Source organism: Convolutriloba macropyga, chromosome 10 (assembly GCF_964194025.1).
Source record: "Convolutriloba macropyga chromosome 10, txConMacr16.3, whole genome shotgun sequence".
In the NCBI taxonomy this organism is placed as follows: Eukaryota; Metazoa; Xenacoelomorpha; order Acoela; family Convolutidae; genus Convolutriloba; species Convolutriloba macropyga.
The window spans coordinates 57,788,462-57,815,157 of record NC_134477.1 but is presented as its reverse complement, the minus strand read 5'-3'; the positions used below and the strand labels follow the sequence as shown (position 1 = coordinate 57,815,157).

Here is a 26,696-nt window from a genome sequence, read left to right as displayed (position 1 = left end):
GGGTTGGCATAAGTTTGTGTTGATCTTCAACGTGTCTTTTAAAGGTGTTCTATTCAAACGTGTCTCCAAAGTTAGTAACAAAATGGAAACATTTGACCTTTGCCTTTAGCTTATATATTTTTTCCCTAACCCCGCATTCCGTTGTTCTTAGTAGTTTTAAATAATTTTGGTCTTTAGCCCTCAGTTCGACTTACCTTTCACCAAAACCCTGAGTGTTAAGATAATTAACATCATGTGCTCAATAATTGCTGTTGTTTTGTTACAGTTTGTGATATTTGTTGTCTGCATTCTTCGCTTTATTCCAACTACATGCTTTACAAAGCAAAAATTAGTTACACTTTTTTTGCAAGAACTGTTTACATTTTTCAGCGTTCAGCATTTTCTTTATTTGCCCACTATTGTCCAAAATGATTGTTAATCATTTTTCATATGAAAAAGAACGACGAAAAATGGAAAATGTGGGCTAAATATTGGGGATTTAGGCCGGAAATCTTATACAGCTAATTTTCAAGCTAGTTTTAGATTACCTACTCGCCCAACCAGAGTGGAGATTTTTTTGAATCAATGTAAACTGATAAAGTGGGGATATTGATAAATTTTACATAACTTTTTCTCGCCCAATGAGAATGGAGTAAAAATAACCAAAATAACTGAACCTTGGTTTTACAACGGACGGAGTTTGGAATAAACAGATAGATAAAACTCCTTCGTTAACAAATATTTCGGAGAGGACAATTATTTGAAAGGTCGATATACGTCAATGGGTTGTCTTAAAATTCAGTTTTTTTCGAACTAGGTGTCTTTTTGAAAAATTTTTTTTTTGTAAAAATTTTGAAAAAAACTTTTTTTTTTGAAAAATAGACAAATCGTTTTCACAGTCAATTTTGAGCAAAAAGATCCCAAATTATCTTTTTTCAGCCCCAGTTGAAGAAGAAGCACCGACGGCCAATCTACTTGTTACGGAAGCAAATCTGAACGAACCCAGCCAGATTAATGACCAAGTTGAAACCGCGACTCCTCCCCCTCCACCTCCTTCGATGCTTCCACCAGAACCTGCGCCGGAGAATTCCCCTCCCGATCAACTGGAAACACCACCGGCTGAGAATCCACCTCCACCCAAATCAGAAATACAGCCGTCTGTGAATCCACCTCTCGTCGAATCGGAGATTCCTCCACCTGTTGTGAATCCACCACTGGTCGAGACCGAGATTCCACCTGCCGTCCAAGCTGAGATCCCTCCACCTGCAGAGAATCCGCCTCCAGTCCAAACAGAGGTTCCACCTGCCGTATGTCCATCTCCGGTGGAACCTGAGGTTCCACCTGTCGTGAGTCCAACTCCAGTCGAAGACCCGGTTCCACCTGTCGTAAGTCCACCTCCAGACCAACCCGAGGTTCCACCTGTCATAAGTCCCCCTCCGGTCCAACCCGATGTTCCACCTGTCGTAAGTCCCCCTCCGGTCCAACTCGAGGTTCCACCTGTCGTGAGTCCACCTCCGGTCCAACCAGAGGTTCCACCTGTCATAAGTCCACCTCCAGTCCAACCCGAGGTTCCACCTGTCGTAAGTCCCCCTCCGGTCCAACCCGAGGTTCCACCTGTCATAAGTCCCCCTCCGGTCCAACCCGAGGTTCCACCTGTCGTGAGTCCACCTCCGGTCCAACCAGAGGTTCCACCTGTCGTAAGTCCCCCTCCGGTCCAACCCGAGGTTCCACCTGTCGTAAGTCCCCCTCCGGTCCAACCCGAGGTTCCACCTATCATAAGTCCCCCTCCGGTCCAACCCGAGGTTCCACCTGTCGTGAGTCCACCTCCGGTCCAACCAGAGGTTCCACCTGTCATAAGTCCCCATCCGGTCCAATCAGAGGTTCCAACTGTCATAAGTCCCCCTGCGGTCCAACAAGAGGTTCCACCTGTCGTGAGTCCACCTCCGGTCCAACCAGAGGTTCCACCTGTCGTAAGTTCACCTCCGGTCCAACCCGAGGTTCCACCTGCCGTGAGTCCACCTCAGATCCAACCCGAGGTTCCACCTGCCGTGAGTCCACCTCAGATCCAACCCGAGGTTCCACCTGTCGTGAATCCACCTCCCGTTCCCTCGGAAGCCCCGATTGCTACAAGCAGCCAATTAGATTCAACTACAGCAAGTGACGTATCGTCAGCTCCAGCCAATCAGGACGAAGAGTCGGGAGTCGATACATCCTCAATTGATGAAGGATTTCATAAAGCAGTTTTGGAACTGGAAAGGAAGAAGATGGAACAAACAAAAACAAAGCCACCCTTGGAAAAAGATTTACCGGAGGATTTCCAATCTGCGCTGAAAAACTTTGGCGAGCCCGTCAAAATGTCGCTGAAACCAGCCAATCAGTTTAACGTGAAAAGTCCCTCAAATGAGTCTTTGCACTTTCGACCAATCAAAATGAGCGCGGAAAAACTGAAACGACTTGAAACTAAATCTTGCGAAAACTTATTGGATGAAATTGCTAACGAACCTGACACGAAACCGCCGAATTATCACGAAACTAGACAACGATATGGCTTGGCTGTAGCTACAAAACGCCGGGCAAAAGTACCCGAACCGGTTAAAATCCCCGATCAATCGGAGGCCGTTGAAGGCGAAGAACCCAAAACGCCTGTCGATTACAAAGACGCCCGAAACCGCTTCGGGGAAGCTGTGAAAACTAAACAAATTCCCGGCACGCCCCCAAACGAACCTAAAAATCAAGCTGAAATTGTGATGCCAAAGTTACGAGCAACTCCGAAACCAGACGAGCTTAAGATGAGTGAAAATGGGCAAAATGTTGAAGGCGCCGAAGAACCGAAAGTTACGACTCCAGTCGGCTTTGACGACGCCGCGAAACGGTTCGGCGACACCGTCAAGAGAGCAACCCCGAACCCAGCTTCTACGAATCAAAATGGTGACGAAACAAAGTCGGAGGAGGGAACTCCGTTTGGTCAAGATAAACTTCGGCCTACCGGGCAAGCAAAACAAACTCCCGAACTGGACGAACAGCAAAAAGCTGCTGGACAAGGTCAGCCTTTACACAAAAGTTACCAACAAGCCCGACACCTTTTTGAAGCTACGCCTGAAAAAAGCGTCGAAGTTGCAAAACCGGCTAACGGTAATGGAACCGGAGCGGCTGATCATGTCGACGCCCATGACGGAAATGGAGCTAATGGAGGCGAAGGTTCATCCAATATTTACACCCCTGGGTATCAGACAAAATTGGCCCTCCACAATGACTCTACCGGAATGAAAATTCCCCCAGAAATAAGGAGAGCCCAACTTCAAAACCCAGATGGAGCCGCAACCCCGGGCCAATCAGAGCCGGAGGTCCCAGGTGAACAAACGTTGCCACATTTAACTGCTCCGCAAAGTCCGGTTCCACCTCCTCCTGAAAACTCGGTTCCGCCTCCACTCGAAACCCCGGTTCCACCTACTCCCGAACAACAAGCTCCAGCTCCAATTTTACCCGAAAACGTGCCAGAAAATCAACCCGCACAAGGCATTCAAGCTCAGCAGAACCCGCAGCAACTTCAAACCCAGGCTGAGAGTCCAGCTCAAAATCCAGAGGCTACCAGTCCTCAAGTTGGGCAAACTTTGAACCTAGAGGGGGCTTCAGAAATTCCAGAAGCAATAACTAACCTAACCGATGATGAAAAAAATGTACTAATCAACGCTTTACTTCAAAAAGAGGGAGAGCCACAAAGCATGTAAGTGTGTTTCTCACGTTAGCTTTTCATCATCATTTTAACTCAAAAATAACAAATTTTATACTAATTTTAAGCAGAAAAAATAATTTAAAAATTTGATTAGAACTCGATGCTTTCACGGAGTGTGTTATATATGCTTCTTTGCATGCGTGTGTGGCAAATATAATTTACTTAAGCCGAATATCAGAAATAAATTATTGTTTTTACAATTTAATTTTCGAAAAAAAAATGTATGTCTGAATATATTTGATTCTGCTAAAAGCCGGCGTATTCAGAAAACTCGAGCAGATAAAAATTTTTGATCAAGTTGAGTTCTCTGGCGGTTTTCCCATGATGAAATCCAACTATGAATCAGTACTGGGGGTGTCCTGTTTTTTCACCCCTATTCTTTTAACCCCCTATATTTTAACCCCGATTTTTTAACCCCTACATCATTTAACCCCTCAATTTTTTAACCCCTATATTGTTTCACCCCGATTTTAAGCTTCCTATAATTGAGGATAATTAAGCCTCAATTATTTCTATTTTAATTAATGGAGATTAAAATCGGGGTGAAATGACTGAGGTGTGAACATGCTTTTCACACCTCAATCATTTCACCCCGATTTTAATCTGTAAATTCATGGATCATAATTGTCAGGGACATAGAGCAAACGACACAATAGTTTAATGCAAAACTATAACAATTAGCGAATTAGTTACCTCAACTAATCCTTAATGGGGCAATTAAAAGCAATTGAAAACTGGATGTAACTCAAGAACATTTCTTGTTTTATTGCATTTTGAATTCAGCATGATAACTGCCGACTTTGAGTTTACTATTTCTTCAAAAAACAAAGAAATATTAGTTGTAGAGGGGCATGAGTTTTATGTTAAAAGATTAAATAAGTTTACCACTGCCTGGAATTGCTCAAAATATCAAAGTTACAAGTGCCGCGTTTCCGCTTTAACAAAAGATGACCAACTCATTCGCGTGAACGGTGAGCACAATCATAGTGCTTCGTTTGGAAAGCCGGCCACGCGAAAAGTTATAAAAGAGATTAAAGCCCTGAGTGAAAACCTAACACCCGCAGCAGCCGTAGCTTCCGCAATTTTACCAGTAACTGACGTTCTTTCGACCCAGTATGCGTTGCCGTCAAAACCAAATTTAATACAAACCTCGCAGCGCTTAAGAAAGGTTATACAAACAGTGTCAGTTCATGAGCCATCGGACCGGCATTTTGATATACCCGATAAATTTCAAGAGTTTTTGCGGTATGACAGCGGAAAAGATGACAACGAGCGAATTTTAGTTTTTGGCGATCCCCATATGACATCGGTTCTCGAAAGCTCCAAATTTTGGCTTGGGGATGGAACGTTTAAACTATCGCCCAAAAACTTCTATCAAATATACACCCTTCATGTATATATTCTCGGTATTGCCCCTGCTTGTTTATATGCCCTCCTTCCCAACAAAACGGAAAAAACGTACAGCCGATTACTTGATGCCTTAGACACCTTTGCCCCAGATTGTAAGCCGGATAAGGTTCTGTTGGATTTTGAAATTGCCCCTGTTAAAGCTTTTCAAAAACATCATCCAGCTTCAACATTGTCGGGCTGTTATTTCCATTTAACTCAAAATTTTGTTAGAAAAATTGGAGAACTTGGACTAAAAAAGCTGGTGTCAGAAAATCATGAAGTGGCCCTGGCGCTTAAAATGATCCCTGCTCTAGCTTTTGAAAGAAGTGAGCAAATAGAAAAATCTTTTGAATTGATTGTCGAGGAAATAACGAATGTGGCGGATCAGCAGAATTTGGATAGCTTTCTTATTGAGAAAATAGACAAGCTTTGTTTATATTTCCAAACAAATTATATCAAGTGTCCACTATTAAACCGTCCTGCCACATTCCCCCCACAAATATGGAATCAAAGAGACGCAGCCATTGAGGGAATTGCCAGAACAACCAATGCTGTTGAGGGCTGGCACTATGGGATACAAGCCTTATTCAGCAGATCCCATCCCGGAATTTGGAAACTTTTGACTAATTTACAAAAAGACGCTGCGGTGCAAAAATTAAACTTTTTGAATGCCTCATCCATCACAAATTCCCAAAGAAGAAGAAGTATGAGAATTTGAAAGCCAAAGTGCAAAACTTGATGCAAATTTACAGGGATGAAACTGATATCCATTTTTTCAGGGCTATTGCCAGTTTGACTTAGTTGTGTATTTATCGTGTATTTTATTATGTTTGTTTTTGTGTTAATTTAAATTCGAAATCCATCTTAATATTTTTAAGTTGGCGCCCTCCTTGCGTCCTCACGGAGTTACGTCGAAGCCTCATATCGTGACTCATTAGGGAATTTGATCCCGGGCGTTAACCCTATGATGGGACCCCTAATTGGGAACACAGTTTTGCAACATTTAGATATGAAGCTTGCACAGCGTAGCTGCTAGCAAAAATATCAATCTGGATTTCATTGGAAATTCTGTTAAATACACGGTTGAATTTTGTTTTGAATTGCTAATTTATGCCTGCTCAGAAAGTTCGTTTTAAAATTTAGCTTTCATCCTTTCATTTGAAAAGTACCCGTTTTTCCGTCTTCTAGACTAGGACAGTTTTTGAACTTTTTTGATTCAAATCAAAGTGCAACATAAAAGAGGTCAGACTTGTCAAGTGTTCTTTTTCGATCAAAGGCATTGTTCTAAAAAGCAGTCTCGTCATTATTCTTTGATTTGAAACAAACGCAAGCTGTTCAATGCCGCACTCTTGAAGGTCAGTAGTTTTGTGTTATTTAAGTCCTTTGAACTTTAGCTTTGCTAATTGGTCTTTTGGATGCCGAAATAGATAAAAGATTTCGGTGTTAAACCGATTTCGGGGTGAAAAAATTGCGGGGTTAAATGACTGAGGGGTGATTATATACGGGGTTAAATTATAGGGGGTTAAATAAATCGGGGTGAAAAGAAGTAGAACCAGTACTGGGTAAGTCTAATTCAGATTGGAGATCAGTGCTGCTTCAGAGACTTATCCATGTCGCGATTTTTTGCTTGTCAGACAAGAAAGAACTGAAATGATCAATGGCGAGCGTTGATCAGCAGGGTTTTGATAGACATCGAATTGCAGGCGTATGTTTTGTTATTTCATTAATTTCTGGTATAAGATTTTTAAAATTCTGAAATAATGAAAAGCCTTTAAACTTACTTCTAAGTTAATGCATACAAAAATCACGTAAATGTGTCAATTTTTACTAATTTTATTGAACTAAAAAGCGCCATAGTAGCAGAAATAATTCAAATTCTTAATATTTCAAAGCAACAGAAAATTCAAATAATAATAATTCTGTAATTGACAATTAACGTGGTTAACATAACGGTGGTTATCAATACAACAGATCAACAGTTTATAAATCTCATTTCATCAGCAATTTTTATTTTTCCACCTCTAAAATGTTTGTTTTTATTCTCCCCACTTTGGTCAGCTAAAAATAAAAATAGTAGAACTGCACATTAATAAGGCTCCCGTTTGCTGCAAACGTTTTGGCGGCTCATCATAAAAGGACCAATCTGGACTCTTCTTATTCAGAATTGGTAAACAAATCTGGTCAAAAAGAGCAAGTCAAAATCATTGAGGCAGACCCCTTGATCATATCTGCCGACAATGATTTTAACAGCAACGGAAAATTCAATTAGTTTTCATGGTTACATGACGATATACCCAATACCAAAACCAAAACCCAATATGCCATTATACCTGATGCCATTTGACCCAATTTATTAATAGCCGCGTCACCAATTCCAGGCGGCTATTATAGCGCTCCTAAATTTTTACAATTCAAAGAACTTGAATTTTATTAGGGCGGTGTCTTTTTTATAAGATCTGTTCACACATTTTCACTATTTTTGAAGTCAAATGGAGTAGTCATTTTGGTCGCGCCGAAACAAGAAGTGGAGCAAAAAAGCGAGTGGTTTTGCGACGTGAATTTTGTTTGCTCCAATTTTAAAGTAGAGAGAGAAAAGAGTGTTTGATCAAAAATTCGCTTTCTGGCTAGTGATGTTTCGTTCACATGCGGCAATTTCACTTTGATTTTTACTGTTTTTCGATTTTTGGATAGGATTTTCTTCTAAATGGTTTTTCCAATCCATTCATAGTTCATTCTAGGCCTAGTTTTTTGTTTGAACAAAATTTCCATTTCTCGCTAGTGGTTTCTTTTTCACATGCGGCCTTTTGAAATTGATTTTCTGTTTTTCTACAAATTTTTTTGATCTGATTTTCTTTTGGAAATGATTTTCCCAATTCACTCATATTCCGTTCTAGGTCTAGTTTTTTGTTTAGTCCATCAAAATTATTTGAACTGTACGTCAGGTCTTGTCTTGCTATGTTTTTTTACTTCGTCTAACAGTTTTTGTTGCGTCTTTCCCTGACTTCTTGGATCGACTTTTTCAATGACTTCAGTGGTTTCTACTGCTTTGCAGTTAAAATTTGTTCGTGACGTCATTTCTGCGTTTAGGTGAATTGCGTGACTTCACTCAAAAACTTCACTCAAAAAAATGACTTCTGAACTCACTTATGGAACTTTAATTTTTAAGAACATTTACTAGTTAAAGGTCAATAGTGTGCATCTAAGTAGTGCCAAACTTATATGCCCTAATTCCTGAGTAATATAATCTTGAGTTTTAATATTGAATATTAGTTTTGAAAAACTCCATTAGGGTTTTTCCTTGTAGAGCAAGTGTGTCTCCTAAAAATGACAGTCCAAATCTAATCCAAAAAGTCTAGTGGTCCATTAAAAAGCTGGCGGTTTATCTGTCAATCTTATTTCTTTAGTTGTTTCAATTCATGGTATGCCACAAGCGTCCATTGCGACTATTTTCCTGCAATCTGCCGGCTAGGTTTCTCTTTGATATTTTGGGTCAATAATCCTATTACAAATTAGCTTTCGGTATTTCAAATATGTTTTATCATACGTAAGAGGATAATTTATTCTCATGTTAGGTTTTTATAGTTTCATATCAAATCCCACTGGCCACTAACACATGACCAAATGCACTAGCTAAATTTTATTCAATTTAGTTGTTCTGGTAATTTCATCTTTAGGGTAAAATATTGGGTATATTTTGGGTATGTTTTTTCCACATTGGTATATTAGCTTCGGTTATTTTGTCCTGACATCAATTTTCAGACCTAGAAAAAAAGACAACATACTTATAACATATCTTAGAACCTCCATGGAAAAGCAATTATCAACTAATTGCGGAACCTACTACTTCCATTAACAAGAGCTGAATATTACAAATTTAAGAGTCAGACAGGTTTGGATATGATAAAATGCATCTCATTTTCTTAATTTTCCTTAAAGTGATTTTACAACTCTTGTTACGAAAGCAACATTTAACGAGTGTTACATCAAGAGAATAACACGTTAGCACAAAAAAACTGCAGGATGCCATCTCGTGAATAAATTATCGGCGCTCTTTAAATAGTAAGTGACAGCTAATGAGAAAAACTCGTTGCCCGCAGACATGAAAGCGCAATTGGACACATTATACAACTGTAGTGACAGCCGCAAAAGTTGAACAAATTCATTACACCTTGTTTTTTCCCTCTCACATATAGTGAACAACTCAGTTTTGCTTGCGATATGATGATCTTTATTGTGTTACAGAATTTTTCGATACAGATGTGCTCAGCATTTTATAATTAATTGTGTCAGCGTCTCCAAGCTAAAATAAAAATAAAATAAAAAATAGAAATTGTGCACTTGGGTTGAACATAATTAAAAAAATTGCTGCGGCCTAATTGAAATGGCAATGAGACGATTTATGTTGTTTTCTATTAGAAACGTTTGGGAAGATCTTCAGAGAAACATTTGGTTTCAATATACGGCATCTTTTCCATTCCAATTTTACATTTTTTAATCTAGTGAGTAAGACAATTAATGATATCAAAAATTTCAGCAACTCAAATATTTTTGTCGATGAAAAAATTTTATTATAATGACTACACTGACACTGTTTTTTTAATGAGCGTTTTTTAATTGATAATTAAAAGAAACTGAAAATTTTCAAGCCAATAGCCTCACAAATCTTTGTTATCAAACTTTGATCCGCAATCAAAAGTTTTTGCTCATTAAAGGTTCAAATAAGTGTGTTTGTTTTGATGAAGAATTCTTCATTCTTCTCAATCGCTCTCTGTAATATCAGTCCTATTCTCCTTAAATTTCAGAAATCTTCTCGTTTCAATCTTCATTGAACTCTTGAAAACTATTTATGTTCTACCCGCTCGTTGGGTGAGACAATATTTACAAAAACGAAGGTCCCCTCTCATTGGGTGACACCTCTCAAAAGACTCCACTCTTCTTGGAGTTCACAATGTTTGCCCAAAATAGAATTTGCCCAAAAATATTGCGAAAGTTGGGGTTACGTCAAAAGTCATTTCATCAGACAAGAATGCAAAACAGAATATCGAAAACTTCAGCAGCTCAATCTATTGGCAATTCTTTGGTGTTAAAGAATTATAAGAAAAGCTCATATTTCTTAAATCTCTCTTGTATTTAGCGCAATCGTTTTATTGGCGCCAGAAGACTTAAAATTTTGCTTTCTATTTTTAAAATTTAGTAAAAACCCAACATATACAAATCTGAGAAATCGGAAAAATTTGTGTGAGATCTTTTGTGAGAAAAAAATGGTCAAATTAGTGCACAGATTTTTTGCAAAGATTATTTTATCGTCATAAAGTAGAAGAAAATTTCTTATCAAAGGCAAACAACTCAAGAATGCAAATGTTCAAGTTCAGGACTTGCAGAGCAACGCAACATTAATTGAGTTTGTTCTAAATTGGCTGATAACTGAACTTTCAAAAAAACTTCAAACTGCGTTTATTTTATAATCAATACAATTTCAATAGCTATCCACCAGGAGTTCAGCAAATATCAGAGAAATTTTACACAGAAACTCAACTATAAGAAACTCCGGTGAACTCGTTTCTCTCTGATACTTCTGAGACGTTTTGCACTGGTACTCCAGGTCAAATATGTAACCAACAGGAAAGCGAATGCATTAATCCATTAGCATTTTTTAGGTTTTGATTAATAATTGTTTGGTCAGATATTTTTTCAGAAGGACAACGTTATGCCTATGGAGTTGTTTTAAAGAAACGTTCCTCCTAAAACGAAGTCATTAGAAAAATTAGTGCATGAAATGAGTAGGTGCAAGCGCTTTAGGATGGCAGAAGTTTTTATCAAAAATTTTGTTGACTATTACAAAGAGTCACTCATCTGACTATAAAAAAGGTTCATTTTGTATTTGGGTATATCATAACGTGTCTCAAGTTCACGGACTTTTGTTCTAAAATCAAATTAAACATATAATATGAATAGTCTTTCAACAAAATAAATCCAGAAAAGCAAATATGAAAACATTTGACAGTTCGATTTCAAGACTCGCTCTTTTTTGTCGTTCTTTTTGCAGGCAATTTTTTTTTCTAAAAAACAACAAATGTTTAATCCCGTTGTTTGGATCAACAAAAATTTAATCCCGCTGTAATCAAATCAAAAGTCTCCACCGCAGTTTTTAAATCATAAGAGGTCCATAATTGTTTTTCTTCAACTTTCTTTCCATTTTCTTCAATCAGAAACACTTTACTCCGTGAAAAAAATATTGAGTTTTGTTTGGAAATTAGTTCAAGATAACATATCTTTTTAAATTAATGTAAGTTTTTCCAGGCACAACAACACCCGAAGAGCAAAACTTTGAACATGACTGAATCTATAATTAATGACAACTTGAAACTGCACTGTTGCATCTTTTTGCCCTCGAGAAGACTTGTTTGAAACCCAGATCAGGGAAGTCTTGACAACTATGAAAAAATATGCTGACATTTAATGCCGCTTTTAAAAAGCGTATCAGACATGGAATTTCGGCTTTTAATTACCTAACAGAAAAGCAATGAATGTTAGGAGCTATTAAAAAGAGATCAGAGTTAGCATTATTTGATTATCCGACTTAAAATTCAGGTAGTGTTCTATATGTCAAAGAATAATAACTCTATTATTACTCAGCCATTGTACGACATATTTGGCACCAGTTGTTACTTTTCATATACGAATGGAATATAGTTACGCAGAAATAGGTTACGTATATCGCGGGAAAAGCCTACGATTTTTCACGATCATTCACGGATAAACGCAACCAATTTCGACATTTTTGAGCAAGTAATTAGCCTTATACTTTATAGTCCGATTTTTATTTGAAATTACTTGAGGCACAACTCAAAGAGTGAAATGTTCTGATGAACAGTGACATGTTTAATAGCAAAAATGCAAAACTTTTAAATTTCCACTTAAACGGCAATTAGTATAGAGAGGAATTTGTGAAATTAATCACCAATTTGGTTTTCCTTCATTTTGGTCTAGTTGACTCTATCTCATTTATTTGAAAAGAGTTACTAATGGTGTAGAAACTGGTGACTTATGGGATGAAAATTAGAAAAAAATTGAAGCAAATTTGATTAAAATTATCCCAGTGTAACTCCTTTCCTCTCATTTTTTATCATTCTAATTTTAAAACATGGGTAGTGAAATTGTCCGACAAAATCGAGTATGTTTACTTGATTTGTGTCAACTTTTGCCGCGCAACGCAGCTATGGATAGCGAAACGACGATTAGCAACCGTTTATCGATTGTCTACACCCAGTTAAAAGCTCAATCTAAAAACAGTATAAAACCATCAAGGCCAATTAACTTAATTTTTTGTAATCAAATATGGAAGTTTTTCAAACTTTCGGTTACATTTGGCGCAAATATTATGTTAATCATAAATCGTTGCACACATTTTTTGTGTCAATCACTTGTCTTACATCATAAACACCATAGGCGTCGCTGAAAGTTTTAATGCCGTCAATATACAAGTTTGAATTTAAACAGAAAGCTGATTTTTGTAGTAAGTTGGCTAGGTTGGGATGCTCGTCCTAAATCTATGCGATCAGACAATTCAAGGCGAAAATGGCTTATGATCAACTCTTTCAGATTACAGTGATCTACACTACGGTACCAAAAAGTTTTAAAAGAAATTTCATTCTCAATTTCTCCGCTTAAACAGAAAAGTTGGTTAAACCGCTTTAATTTCACTGTTTGCCCAGCTGTTACGCTAAGAAATGTCGATTTTTCATGGAGAAAAATACAAAACCACTCAACTTGAAATCAAGATCCAGTGCGCAACAAAAAATGTTTTTTAATGATATTTAAAGATGTTTTCAAAGATCCCAAAACTCTATAAGGCGAATCAGAGTTACTCATAACGCTTTCTTTTGCTATGATACAATCTACAGAGCTACAGTTGGACAAATTCTCAAAAAAATGAAGTTTCTTCAAGAAATGCTGCAAAAAAGTCAGTTTGAACATAAAAGCCAGTGTTTTTGTTGAAAAAGGTGTCTCATTATGATCCAGCAGCCTTTCTCGTTCTGACCGAATGTTTCTTTTAGTGATAGAACAAAAGAGAGTGCGCATCTCCAGCGACGAAATGGTTCGACTTTTTCGAAGAAACGGAACGAGATTTCTTTAAAAAACCCAAAAGATTTGAGTTCGGAAAAACGATCACTTGGCTTTGAGGTGCAATGCATTCCGATGGACGGAAAATGCTTGTTAAGTGTCTAAACAATTTAAACGCTTATGGATAATTGGATATTTTGATGAATTATGCAGAACAACGCATTTTAAGGACAATTTTTTTCCACAAGATAATGCACCTGTGCAAAAATATGATTATTGGCAATTTTTTCCAAGATAAGAGGTGGAAGATACTGGAATGGCTGGTACATAGTCCAATCCAATCAAAAATTTATGAGTAATTTTGAAGCAGCTATCACGAAAACAGAGCTTTGTGTTAAAATTTAGAAGAAAAATTATCAGAACTTTGGAACGAAATTGACCCAGATATTGTTAGAAAGCAGTATGAAAACTATACAAACCGTCAACTAGACGTTTAAAAAGCTGAAGGATTAATGAAAACTTAATAGAGAACAAATTTGAACTCAAAATGTTCTTTTTTTAACGTGTAATGCATTTTAAGAAATCATCAGGTTTGCGTAGCTTTTTGGTACCATTGTGTATATATAACATTGGTTCCTTAAAATTTGACTGTGTGTTCGAAATTTCCTAATCATTTTTTGTCCGCTCTGAACTTCCTCATATATTAGTCCTCAATTTGATGCTTTATTATAATTGATTGGGCGTTAGTACCCCGTTCAAAAAAAGAATATTGTACTTAACAAAACTAAAAATTTTTAAAATCCAATGTGTATACCATTGTGTACCATTGTGTATATATAACATTGGTTCCTTAAAATTTGACTGTGTGTTCGAAATTTCCTAATCCTTTTTTGTCCGCTCTGAACTTCCTCATAAATTAGTCCTCATTTTGATGCTTTATTATAATTGATTGGGCGTTAGTACCCCGTTCAAAAAAAGAATATTGTACTTAACAAAACTAAAAATTTTTAAAATCCAAACACATGTATAATTATTTTATTTCACGAAACGAGTGAACCAAGAGTAGAAATTAGCTGTCAGAATCTAGACCACAAGAAGCGGGTCTACCCCTACAGCTTAGAGTTCATATAACGTGTAGCTCCGCAATCATGGTATTTATACCAAAATCTGGGGCTTAAATTTCGTGGTTAGGTTATAATGGGTAAGCTATACAATTTATAGTTTCTTAGTCATTCAAATACATTTTTTGTAGTACCAATACAGATAAGAAAATGATATTGATTTCGTACATGCTGTTATGAGAGAGCAAACAAAGTATTTTGCTGGCTAATTTGACGTTGTTTTTTAAAACATCGTATCTGGCTCATGACTTCAATGCTCTTGAGCAAATCTCGCTTAACACAACTCAATATTGTTGATAAAAAAGAATAATTGGTCAGATGTTTTTTTCGATTTTACTCAATTTTGGAGGGATGCTTTTTGTCAAGGAATAGGGTAGTGGATAAGAACAAATACAACAGTTGTCCGAGACCCCAAACTTCACAGTCTTTTTGAATTTCCCATCAAAAGATTTCAATTCTTTTGTTTTCGAAACGATCAAGTAAGCAAATTTTACACAGAACAGAATAGGGGGTATCATATCACTCCTTGACGAGTAAAATTCAGAAAATGGGCATGTTTTGCACATTCAACCCACCCTTCTCCAAACCCAACAAACTCAACCCCCATTTAATCCTAACCTGGAAGTAAAAGATCAGAGTCGCGCGTTTCCTATTTCAACTTATTCAGCGCCGTGAACATTCCTGATTTCCATTTTCTTCAACATTTACAGTCAAATTTAAATGCTGCAAAAAAAGTCAGTTTGAACAAAAAAAGCCAGTGTTTTCGTTGAAAAGGATGTGTCATTATGCTCAAGCAGTCTTTCTCTTTCTGACAGGTTGTCGTTTTTAGTGATAGATCAAATGTGCGCATCTCCAGCGACGGAATGGTTCGAGTTTTTCGAAGAAATGGAAATTTGCATAAATCGGATTATTGGCGATTTTTTCCAAGAGAAGTGTTGGAAGATCCTGGAATGGCTGGTACATAGTCTGATCCAGTCAAAAATTTAAGGGGCAGTTTTGAACCTGCAATCACGAAAACAGAGCTCTGTGTTAAAATTTAGAAAAATTATCAGAACTTTGGAACGAAATTGACCCAGATATCGTTAGAAAGCAGTATGAATACTATACAAACCGTCAGCTAGACGTTTATAAAGCTAAAGGATTAGTTACAACTCAATAGAGAACAACTTTGAACTCAAAATGTTCTATTTTTGACGTTTGTAATGCGTTTTAAAAAATCAATAGCTGTACGTAGCTTTTTGGTACCATTGTGTAAGTAAATAACTTTGGTTCTCTCTATTTTGATAGTGTGTTCAAAATTCCATATTCAATTGCGGTCCATTTTCAACACTCATAATTTAGTCCTCATTTTGATGTTTTATTTTAAGTGGTTGGGCGTGAGTACCCCGTTCAAAAAAAGATAATTGTACTTTACAAAACTAAATATTCTTAAAATCCAAACACATGTATAATTATTTTATTTCACAAGACGAGTAAACCAAGAGTAGAAATTAGCTGTCAGAATCTAGACCACAAGAAGCTGGTCTTGCCCAATATACCCCCACAGCTTAGTGGTCATATAAGATGTAATCTCGTAATCAAGGTAATTAGACCATAATGGGGGGACTAAACGTTCGTGGTTACGTTATAATGGGTAATACAATTTATAGCATCTTAGTCATTCAAATAGGTTTATTCTAGAACCAATATTGATAAGAAAATGATTTTGATTTCGTACATGCTTTTTACAAATCGAAACTGTCAATTGAGCATTTTTTGTTACAGAACAGAGAATATAGCGCATCAATTCACTCCTCGACGAGTAAAATTCAAAAAATGGGCATGTTTTGCACATTCAACTCACCTCTCATCAACCCAGCCCCCCATTTAACCCTGACCTGGTAGTAACAGATCAGAGTCGAGCGTTTCCTATTTCGAATTATTCATCGCCGTGAACGTACCTAATTTTCATTTTCTTTAAATTTTAAATGGATAAAGATATTTTGCAGAAAACAAGAATTCTAAAGCCAGGATGGTTAGTTCTGTTGGTCGGAGCCGTTGTCTACTGTAATAAATACAAAACTGCGGTATTAATAGACACTCAACTTTTTGTTGCATTCATTCCATTTCTCGCCAAAAAGTTTACAGTTCAATTTTCTCCAAACAATTCAAAAAGCAGGGATATTAACCAAAAAAATTTTCTCATCAAAATATATTTTAAAAGGGCAAGGAGGTATAAGACAAAAAATTAAAATTTAAATAAAAATTTTGCTTAAAGCTAATTAATTAATCGTGTAGTTGATGTTAAACAGAAGAGAATTTCAAGTGACCGATGAAATTGCAACTACGAAAAAACATTAGACGGGTGTAAAAATTTGAAAAAATTCCTCTAAATGCAAATACGATTTAATGTCAAGAGTAGTTTTAAAAAACAACCCGTCACCCACACCGCAGTGACCCAGATAAAATATTGTCTTATTGGGCCGTCATCTGGACGTATAACCATTCAGCCCAGCAAAATTATGGTACTTCAAAATCTTTTGGAACAATTTGCTTAATTTGAGCGCACTTTAGTGTAGCCTAAACACTTTTAAGTTACTTTCTCTTTTAAGAAAAACCGTCAACACTCGCAATGGAAACGCATTTTCAATCCTTAAGAGCGCCCTGGGACTCCCATCCACCACACGACACCCAATTTTGAGTTCACATCATAATCGCCAACAACAACAACATCAACCAGTGGAACAAAAACATCAGCTCAATCAACAACAGAAACAGAGTCAAAAACAAGAAAAAATTTACCAGCACCAACCACAACAAATTCAGCATAGGCAACAACATCAACATCCGCAGCAACAAAAACAAGAACAACAACAACCGCAGCAACGAAAACAACAACTAAAACAACAAATTCAGCAGCAGAAGCAACAACCCCAACAGTACCAGCAATATCAACAACTACTACAACAGCAGCGGCAACAACAACAACAACAACAGCAGCAGCAACAACAGTACATCCCTCAACCCCCCAAGTTCAGCAGACCATATCAACGACCTCGGACGAGTGGAACGCAGTTCAACAGCTCCTATTGCTCGCCTCTACCCAGTACCTATTCGCAAGAGCAACAGCGAAATCCCGGATCTCAGCTCAGGCCAAAACCGTAAGTTCATTTCCTCAATTCCGCAGTTGTTTCCTCATAACACTGAAACTGAATCCAGTATCAATTAAAAAACATTTGAAACTGTGTATAGCTAAAAGTTTTAAATTACAGCAGCGCACAAGTTTTGTTCTACTGAAAACTGAAAACCAGCCTAATTACTCGAATGGGTAATTAAATAAATTTTTTTTTCAGCTTCAACGATAAGATGGCGAGGGTTCAAATTTTGGCAAAGCCGTTTGATATGTTACGAAAAAAAAATAATATGTTACGAAAAAAATGTTACGAAAAAAAAAAATTAAAAAAAAATAAAAGTTCAAAGCAGCAGCAAGAAGAATGAAAAACCAGGAAATCGAGAACTTTTACATTGCCCCCCACTTGGCTAAAAAACCTATTTCAAAACAGAAAATTTATTTAACAAATTGAGTGTAAATTCGCTGAACAAAATAAGAGAAAACATTAGGACAAATGCAGAACATTAATCCAAAGTTCTGGACCTCTACTAGTTGAGTTGGGCCTCTAATAGTTGACTCTACGACTCGTTAGAGACCCCTCCAGGCGGTTTTTCTTTTGTAACTTTCAACAAATTTGTTAACTGTAGCTGGTAAACTAATTCAAATTCAAGTTTTGTCAGTGATTAACCCAAAAGAAACAGACCCAGATGACTAGGTATGGACGTGAAGAACAATTTTTAAAAAATGAATTGAAAAAATATATATCAAACTTAGCGCTCAGCTCGCAAAAAAACGCACTATGCATTTTCTTTTACTCAATATTGCATTTTTATTGTGAAACTTTGCATAAAACGCGGCAAAAACCAGCATAATTGTTGTGTAAATGAAAAGTTTCAGAAAACACTTTAGAAAACACTAAATCAGGATACTTTTTGAAAATTTTGTGCATCAAAAATATTATTTATTCCCCACGATAACAATTAAATTTAGCATACAAAACACAAGTTTCCAGCTGAAACCCGCTAAAAGTTCAAAAATTTGCCCATCAAAATCCCAAAGAAATCGTTGTCAGTACTTGATCATTTTTTCTCTGCAAAATCTTTTAATTTTATGTTCCTCGGGTTGAGTTGATTTGCGATTTCACGTTCAACTTTAACTCGATAGAATTTGCATAAAAAGGCGAATTAATGAACGAATACCTATTTTTTTCTTCAGAAACTGGTTAATACTCGATTTCGCAGATATTTTACTTCTGTTGCATCATCGAAACACGAAACATTACAAAATGTCATTAAGAAGAGCCGAGTGAAAACAGGTTCAATCGGCAACAACAAAAACAGCACATACCTTTTCACCAACCTCTTCAACAAAGGAATTCAACTCGAAAAAAACTTTTGACTCCAACAAAATTTTATGAGGGAAAATTTCATTAACAAAGATAAAATATCTATACAAAGCATATTTCAACGGAGGCTCCAGAAAAAATACCTCAAATTATTTGCACGAGTCATCTGTGAAACACTTTCCAAATTGTTTAATTCTTGTATACAAAATGGGGTTTTCCCCGATTCTCTGAAAGTAGCAAAGATTGTTCCACTGTTTAAAAGCGGTGACAAACTGGACCCTTCGATTTATAGACCTTTTAATACTCTTCCTGCAATCGCTAAACTTTTTGAAAAATTAATCTACAAAAGAATGCTCAAGTTTATCACAAAGCATTCTATTTTTTCCAAAAGTCAATTTGGTTTCCGAAATAAACGGTCTTGTGTGCATGCAATTCTTTCTGTTGTCGAAGATACTTGTACGTGTTTTGATGAACGATCCACTGGAGCCGCTTGTTTTGTAGATTTGAAAAAGCTTTTGATACAATAAATCAAGCAACCCTTTTGCAAAAGCTTGATCGTTATGGTTTTACGGGTAAAATTAATGGGCTTATACAATCATATTTAACCAATCGAAAACAATTTGTTATAAGTTCTGGTGTTTCTTCTAGACAATTGAATATAAGATATGGAGTTTCTCAAGGCTCTGTTCTGGGCCCCTTGCTATTTTTGCTATACATCAATGACCTACCGGACTCTATAGAAAACAGCAAAGTTACACTTTATGCGGATGATACTGTACTTTTTGCAAAATCTTCAAGCGTAACAGCTGAAGAAAAGTTACAAAAAGATCTTAGTGATGCAGATGACTGGTGTAATAGAAACAAGCTAACCATCAACACTAAAAAAAGCGAAGTAATCTTGTTTGGACGTCAAAAAACCAATCTCAACTTGTCGTGCAAAATTGCGGACTGGAAACTGTTTCACAGTTTAAGTACCTAGGAGTTATGTTGGACCCTAAGTTGAATTTTGAGTCTCATATAAACGAAGTGTTGAAAAAACTTGCACGCTTTAATGCTTTAATGTACCGTGCAAGAGACTGTTTTTCAAAGTCTTCTTTGTTGCGGTCTTATCAAAGATACTGTGAACCAATTATCATGTACGGTCTTTCAGCTTATGGTTCGGCTCCTAAACCAAAAAAAGACATAATTCTTTCAATGCAGAAGAAAAATTTGCGCACCATTTTTTAACAAAAATAGATCAGATCAGACTTTGAATAACGCGGAACTCCTCTCGTGGTCTGTTCAAACCACTTAAGCATCGAACAAAAACCATGGAAAGGTCGCTGAATAATAGCATTAGAAAGGCGTTGAATTTTATTCTCGACCATGGTTTGCTGGATAATTTCCCTTCGACGGTTACGTACAAAGATGTGAAACGAGAAATCAAAAACACACTGAAAGTATATATTAAGGATAATGCTACTCTGGTGAGCTTGTTTTTTACGTAGGATTGCACAGCTCTGTTGCTGATGGTTTTGAGGGCACAATTTAAAGAGCTGTTGAGCTCGTTTTGTGTCCCTATGGAGTCACTGTGCATTTTTCTTTTGTGTATTGTTGACCTTCTACTAAATTCGAAATTTACAAAATTTTACAAACATTTTCACTCGTGTTGCAATCGAATAAACAGTCGAGTAGTTGTTATTCGAATCAAGAAGCGACAAACTGCGTTAAGTTAAAACATATCTTCAAGGATATGTTGCTCACATTGATATACGTCTTATCTTCTAAAAGTTTTTCTTCAGTTAAGAAGTCAGCATTTGAAAATTTTAATAGCATAAAAAATGAAATATTTTTCTGAATAGCGGAAAAATCTTATACGCGCAATTTTTCAAAGAATCGTATATATTGATATAGTAATAGGATACCGTTATTATTTTGAAATGCCATTTTCAATTAAGAAAACAGGTAATTATTAATTATATTTTAAAGAAACTTTTGATTGGCTCAATATTACTAAGCGAGGGTTCTACAATAATAGTGAATCAAAATGATCGATATATGTCATAAGTCATGCAATAATGTTATAAACTGATGTCAGCCAACTGATTAACAACTTTAGGACTGCGAATGGAAAAAGAGCCATCCGCATGTTCTACTCGCTTCCTGATCCAGAAAGTGATTGAATGAATAAAACGAGGCAAGCTATGTGTTTACCCCCTACCCCCTGAGGAATATTGTCACCTATAGTTACTAATTTTTACACATTGCATTGTCACACCAACCTCATCAATCATAAAAACACCCAATAATTGTTCACACACGTTAATGAATACAAAAAATTGGGGAACAAAAGGGGAACATTTCTGGTTTTGCACTTACTTTTAGCTTAGAAATATAACCATTATAACCATCAACAATAGTAAACACTCAAATAGGAAAACCCGAAAAGTAAGCAAAATTTTTTGCCAATTAATTGCTCAAGCTGAAAACAAATCAACTGCATTATCAATCAACTGAATCAGCTGCTCATGTATTTTTGGAGCGATGACTTCTATATCTTTAAAATCTGATCACATGCAATTAAGAGTTTACTATTGCTAATGAGTATGCCCAATCACCAGTAACTCGGTCCCACACGCCACCCGATAACAAACAATTGGTTCAACCCTTTCTTTACTTTCATTTCAATTTGAACAATTGGCGCCTACTCACATTAGAAGGCTGCTCTTTTTGTATTGTTAATAAACAATATCTTTTCCATTAATCCCCCTCCCCCCAGCTAAGTGGGTGCATATTATTTGCAACCCCCAGACGCACGTGCCCTATTTTTACATGATGATTTACTGTGTAATGGCACGTGCTCTGTAACTGGGGGTTGCAAAACTTACTGGGGGGACACACGGAGGAAAAGATCCAACAACTGTTTCAAGGATATATTCACAATAGAATCTAGATCTTGATTTACCTAGCTGAAAAAAATTGTTGAATATTTATCTTCACCGAAATGATACCACGATTGCGGTTTATCCCGCAATTGTGACAATATCTTTCACAATAACGCTCCTTTTTCGATTTTTGCGTCATATTGAGGAAAGTAAACGTTCATCGATAAATCGATAAAAAACGGATCTATTCTGTTTTGCCCCCCCCAGGCTTATATCTTTTACGGTATCTTTTCGGTTTGCCCCCCCCCCCCCAGCTTAGTAACTGGGGGATAATAACGTACGGGGGGGGGGGGGCACAAACGGAGAAGATCCCTTTTACGCCCCAGACGCACATGCTATTTTTTTACATAGTAACGTGCTGTTTAACATATAAGGATCTTTTCCGTTTGTGCCCCCCCAGCTTAGTGGGCGCATATTATTTGCAACCCCCAGACGCACGTGCCATATTTTCACTATGATGATTTACTATGTAATGGCACGTGCTCTGCAACTGGGGGGCGCATAACGTACTGGGGGGCGGCACAAACGGAAAAGATCCACATATAATTTGTAACTGGGGGCGTAACACACACTGGCGGGGGCAAAACAGAATAGATCCGAAAAAATCATCCGAGTTTACATGACTTTTCTGTTGATATAACTTTTTTCGACGGCGGCGCACCAAAACTTGATTGTTCACAATGATTTAAAAAAAATTAACATAAACGACTGACGGCGGATGGCTCTCAAACCACTGTCAAGCTTCGTCACCCACCAGCTGGGTCTTAGGGACAGGGATACAGTTGAGGCTTAATTGAGAGATGAGGAAAGGAGTAAAGGGGGCAACATTAGGGGGGAGGTGGTTGACTGGGTTGAGGGCAAGAGTCTCAAGGAGGTACGAGCGTGCAGTGTCAAGAGTGGAACAAGGCCTGGAGGGAGTGAAGAGGAAAAAGTGAGGGCGTCTAAACCAGCGCAAAATTAACTAGCTAGCCCTCACACCATGAATTGTCTTTCAGTTTTGGCGATTTGTACACTTAGATATCATCAAAGCTCGCTGCAAACTCAATTCACCTCTTCATTCCCATTTTGAGGACGAAAATCAAAAAGGTCAGATGAAAAAGAAATACAAGGCAAAAAGTCGGTTAAAAGTTGCATAAACAGACCAAGACTTTATTACAGCCTTCATCCTGAGAGAGATTAATCACTCACTCAAATAAATTGGAGCAATCCGTTAAAAGCAAAATATGGCAAGATTTATCTCAATTTTCGGTTACGCTTCTTTCCAGTTGAAGTTTACCTATGTTACTGACGAATTGCAAAGATCATAGATTTTTTAAACCCCTAAAACGCGAACAAACGAGTTTGGGAAAGCACTTTCAAAGGTTGTGTTGATCCAATGCTATTAACACTATTTGCTATCCTTTGCGCAGACACAAAAAGCCAAAAATTTACATAATTTTCCTATTCACGTGTTTTGAAGCAAAAACTTAACAAAAACGAAAATGTGAAAATGAGCCATCATCTGCCTTCAACTCTTAAAGCAGTCGAGCTATAACCATCAACACAAACAATTAAAAAGCAACGCAATCGATAATTTGCCTGTTCAACATTATTTTAGCTCAAGTAAGAAAGATACTGAAGAACAGTGCTCCAGAAGCAATAAGGCGTCTCCGATGCCTCATTAGACACGTTTTCTCAAAATGTTCCCGTGATGCTTAAGAACGCTCTATTAGTCACGCAGAAGAATAGTTAGAAATAGAAGAAATGTGTTCAAAAAAGTGAATTATAATAAAAGATACCTCCCCACCCGCTTGTAATGTTTCATAAGACAACTCATTCAATTTCTGCAAAACTTTGATTTTCACTAATTAGACAAAATTTTTGCAACAAAGTAACTAGTTAAGTCAAACTGATGTAGAAAACCAATCCAAAACGGCTACGGATAGATACTTCGTATTTTTTTCGCGCGCGTGACCATTAGCGGAGTTCAAAACACTGAGACAAAGGTTATCAACTAACTCATGTCCAACCAACAATTAATTCATTAAAAGCAAATACAAAGTCAGCGAGAGAAATTTAATAAAATATGGTCTCTATGTTACTAACGTCCTTCTAAACCACTAAAAATATTAAAACACTTAAAATCTGATCACATGCATTTAAGAGTTTACTATTGCTAATGAGTATGTCCAATCACAGGGACTGCCGTGTATCCCCCCAATCACCAGTAACTCGGTCCAACACGCCACCCGATAACAAACAATTGGTTCAACCCTTTCTTTACTTTCATTTCAAATTGAACAATTGGTGCTTACTCACATTTGGAGGCGGCTCTTAATTTCTATTTTCCATCAGAAAAAAATCTTTGATTTACAACCTTAATAACTGCAATAAATTGCACAAAATATCTTTGTATATGAGCCAACTGTCGTGTCATAATCTGACATAACTTTTGGTATTGTTGACAAACAATTTTGATCTTTTCTATTTATGCCCCCCCCAGCTAAGTGGGTGCATATTATTTGCAACCCCCAGACGCACGTGCCCTATTTTTACATGATGGTTTACTGTGTAATGGCACGTGCTCTGTAACTGGGGGTTGCATAACTTACTGGGGGCACACACGGAGGAAAAGATCCAACAACTGTTTCAAGGATATATTCACAATAGAATCTAGATCTTGATTTACCTAGCTGAAAAAAAATGTTGAATATTTATCTTCACCGAAATGATACCACGATTGCGGTTTATCCCGCAATTGTGACAATATCTTTCACAATAACGCTCCTTTTTCAATTTTCGCGTCATATTGAGGAAAGTAAACGTTCATCGATAAATCGATAAAAAAAAACGGATCTATTCTGTTTTGCCCCCCCCCAGGCTTACATCTTTTACGGTATCTTTTCCGTTTGCCCCCCCAGCTTAGTAACTGGGGGATAATAACGTACGGGGGGGCACAAAAGGAGAAGATCCCTTTCACGCCCCAGACGCACATGCTATTTTTTTACATAGTAACGTGCTGTTTAACATATAATTTGTAACTTGGGGCGAAACACACTGGCGGGGGAAAAACAGAATAGATCCGGAAAAAAACATCCGCGTCTACATGACGTTTCTGTTGATATAACTTTTTTCGACGGCGGCGCACCAAAACTTGATTGTTCACAATGATTTAAAAAAATATTTAACATAAACGACTGAGGGCGAATGGCTCTCAAACAACTGTCAAGCTTCGTCACCCACCAGCCGGGTCTTAGGGACAGGGATACAGTTGAGGCTTAATTGAGAGATGAGGAAAGGAGTAAAGGGGAACATTAGGGGGGAGGTGGTTGCCTGGGTTGAGGGTAAGAGTCTCAAGTAGGTACGAGCGTGCAGGTTCAAGAGTGGAACAAGGTCTGGAGGGAGTGAAGAGGAAAAAGTGAGGGCGTCTAAACCACCGCAAAATTAACTAGCCCGCACACCATGAATTGTCTTTCAGTTTTGGCGATTTGTACACTTATATATCATCAAAGCTCGCTGCAAACTCCTCGCCTCAATTTACCTCTTCATTCCCATTTTGAGGACAAAAATCCAAAAGGTCAGATGAAAAAGAAATACAAGGCAAAAAGTCGGTTAAAATTGCATAAACAGACCAGGACTAATTATTAGAGCCTTTATCCTGAGAGAGATTAATCACTCACTCAAATAAATTGGAGCAATCCGTTAAAAGCAAAATATGGCAAGATTTATCTCAATTTTCGGTTACGCTTCTTTCCAGTTGAAGTTTACCTATGTTACTGACGAATTGCAAAGATCATAGATTTTTTAAACCCCTAAAACGCGAACAAACGAGTTTGGGAAAGCATTTTCAAAGGTTGCGTTGATCCAATGCTATTAACACTATTTGCTATCCTTTGCGCAGACTCAAAAAGCCAATATTCTCGTGTTTTCAAGAAAAAATAACTTAACAAAAACCGAAAATGTGAAAATGAGCCATCATCTGCCTTCAAATCTTAAACCAGTTGATATATAACCATCAACACAAACAATTAAAAAGCAACGCAATCGATAATTTGCCTGTTCAACATTATTTTAGCTCAAGTAAGAAAGATACTGAAGAACAGTTCTCCAGAAGCAATAAGGCGTCTCCGATGCCTCATTAGACACGTTTTCTCAAAATGTTCCCGTGATGCTTAAGAACGCTCTATTAGTCACGCAGAAGAATAGTTAGAAATAGAAGAAATGTGTTCAAAAAAGTGAATTATAATAAAAGATACCTCCCCACCCGCTTGTAATGTTTCATAAGACAACTCATTCAATTTCTGCAAAACTTTGATTTTCACTAATTAGACAAAATTTTTGCAACAAAGTAACTAGTTAAGTCAAACTATTGTAGAAAACCAATCCAAAACGGCTACGGATAGATACTTCGTATTTTTTTTCGCGCGCGTGACGATTAGCGGAGTTCAAAACACTGAGACAAAGGTTATCAACTAACACATGTCCAACCAACAATTAATTCATTAAAAGCAAATACAAAGTCAGCGAGAGAAATTTAATAAAATATGGTCTCTATGTTACTAACGTCCTTCTAAACCACTAAAAATTTGGATCTTTTCCGTTTGTGCCCCCCCCCCCCCCTAGTACGTTATGCGCCCCCTAGTTACAGAGCACGTGCCATTACATATTAAATCATTGTTAAAATATGGCACGTGCGTCTGGGGGTGCAAATAATATGCACCCACTAAGCTGGGGGGACAGAAACGGAAAAGAACAAAAAATTTAAAAACTGATTAATACTGATTGCAACATTGAAAAAAAATTGTGTTGTTTCAGATTTCGCGGATGAGCTTGATCACACTGGCACAATTCAATAGACCTGCAATTTCACTCTGATTGTAATTTATACAACCCACTAATCATTTACAGCAGCGCTTAAATGCAACTTTTATCATCCCTCTTTTCAAATTACGGGTCGTTCCTATTATAGCCCCCCCCCCCCCCCCCCAAGCTTAGTGGTCAGATAGCCTATATACCCCCCCCCCCAAAAAAAAACACGGTAATTATACCATAATGGGGGGCTATAATTTCA

At 37.2% G+C, this 26,696-nt stretch overlaps 1 protein-coding gene across 1 annotated transcript in view; it reads left to right on the top strand.

Annotated features, from left to right (window-relative positions):
• Positions 1 to 26,596, top strand: part of LOC142348091 (uncharacterized) — a 40,320-nt gene extending 13,724 nt beyond the window's left edge. Inside the window, exons 5-8 of the mRNA XM_075399256.1 lie at positions 919 to 3,703; positions 16,878 to 17,426; positions 20,821 to 20,898; positions 26,441 to 26,596. Coding sequence (XP_075255371.1) covers positions 919 to 3,703; positions 16,878 to 17,426; positions 20,821 to 20,884 — 3,398 coding nt within the window. The 3' untranslated portion in view covers positions 20,885 to 20,898; positions 26,441 to 26,596. The remainder of the gene's footprint in view (positions 1 to 918; positions 3,704 to 16,877; positions 17,427 to 20,820; positions 20,899 to 26,440) is intronic.
• Positions 26,597 to 26,696: the final 100 nt, after the last annotated feature.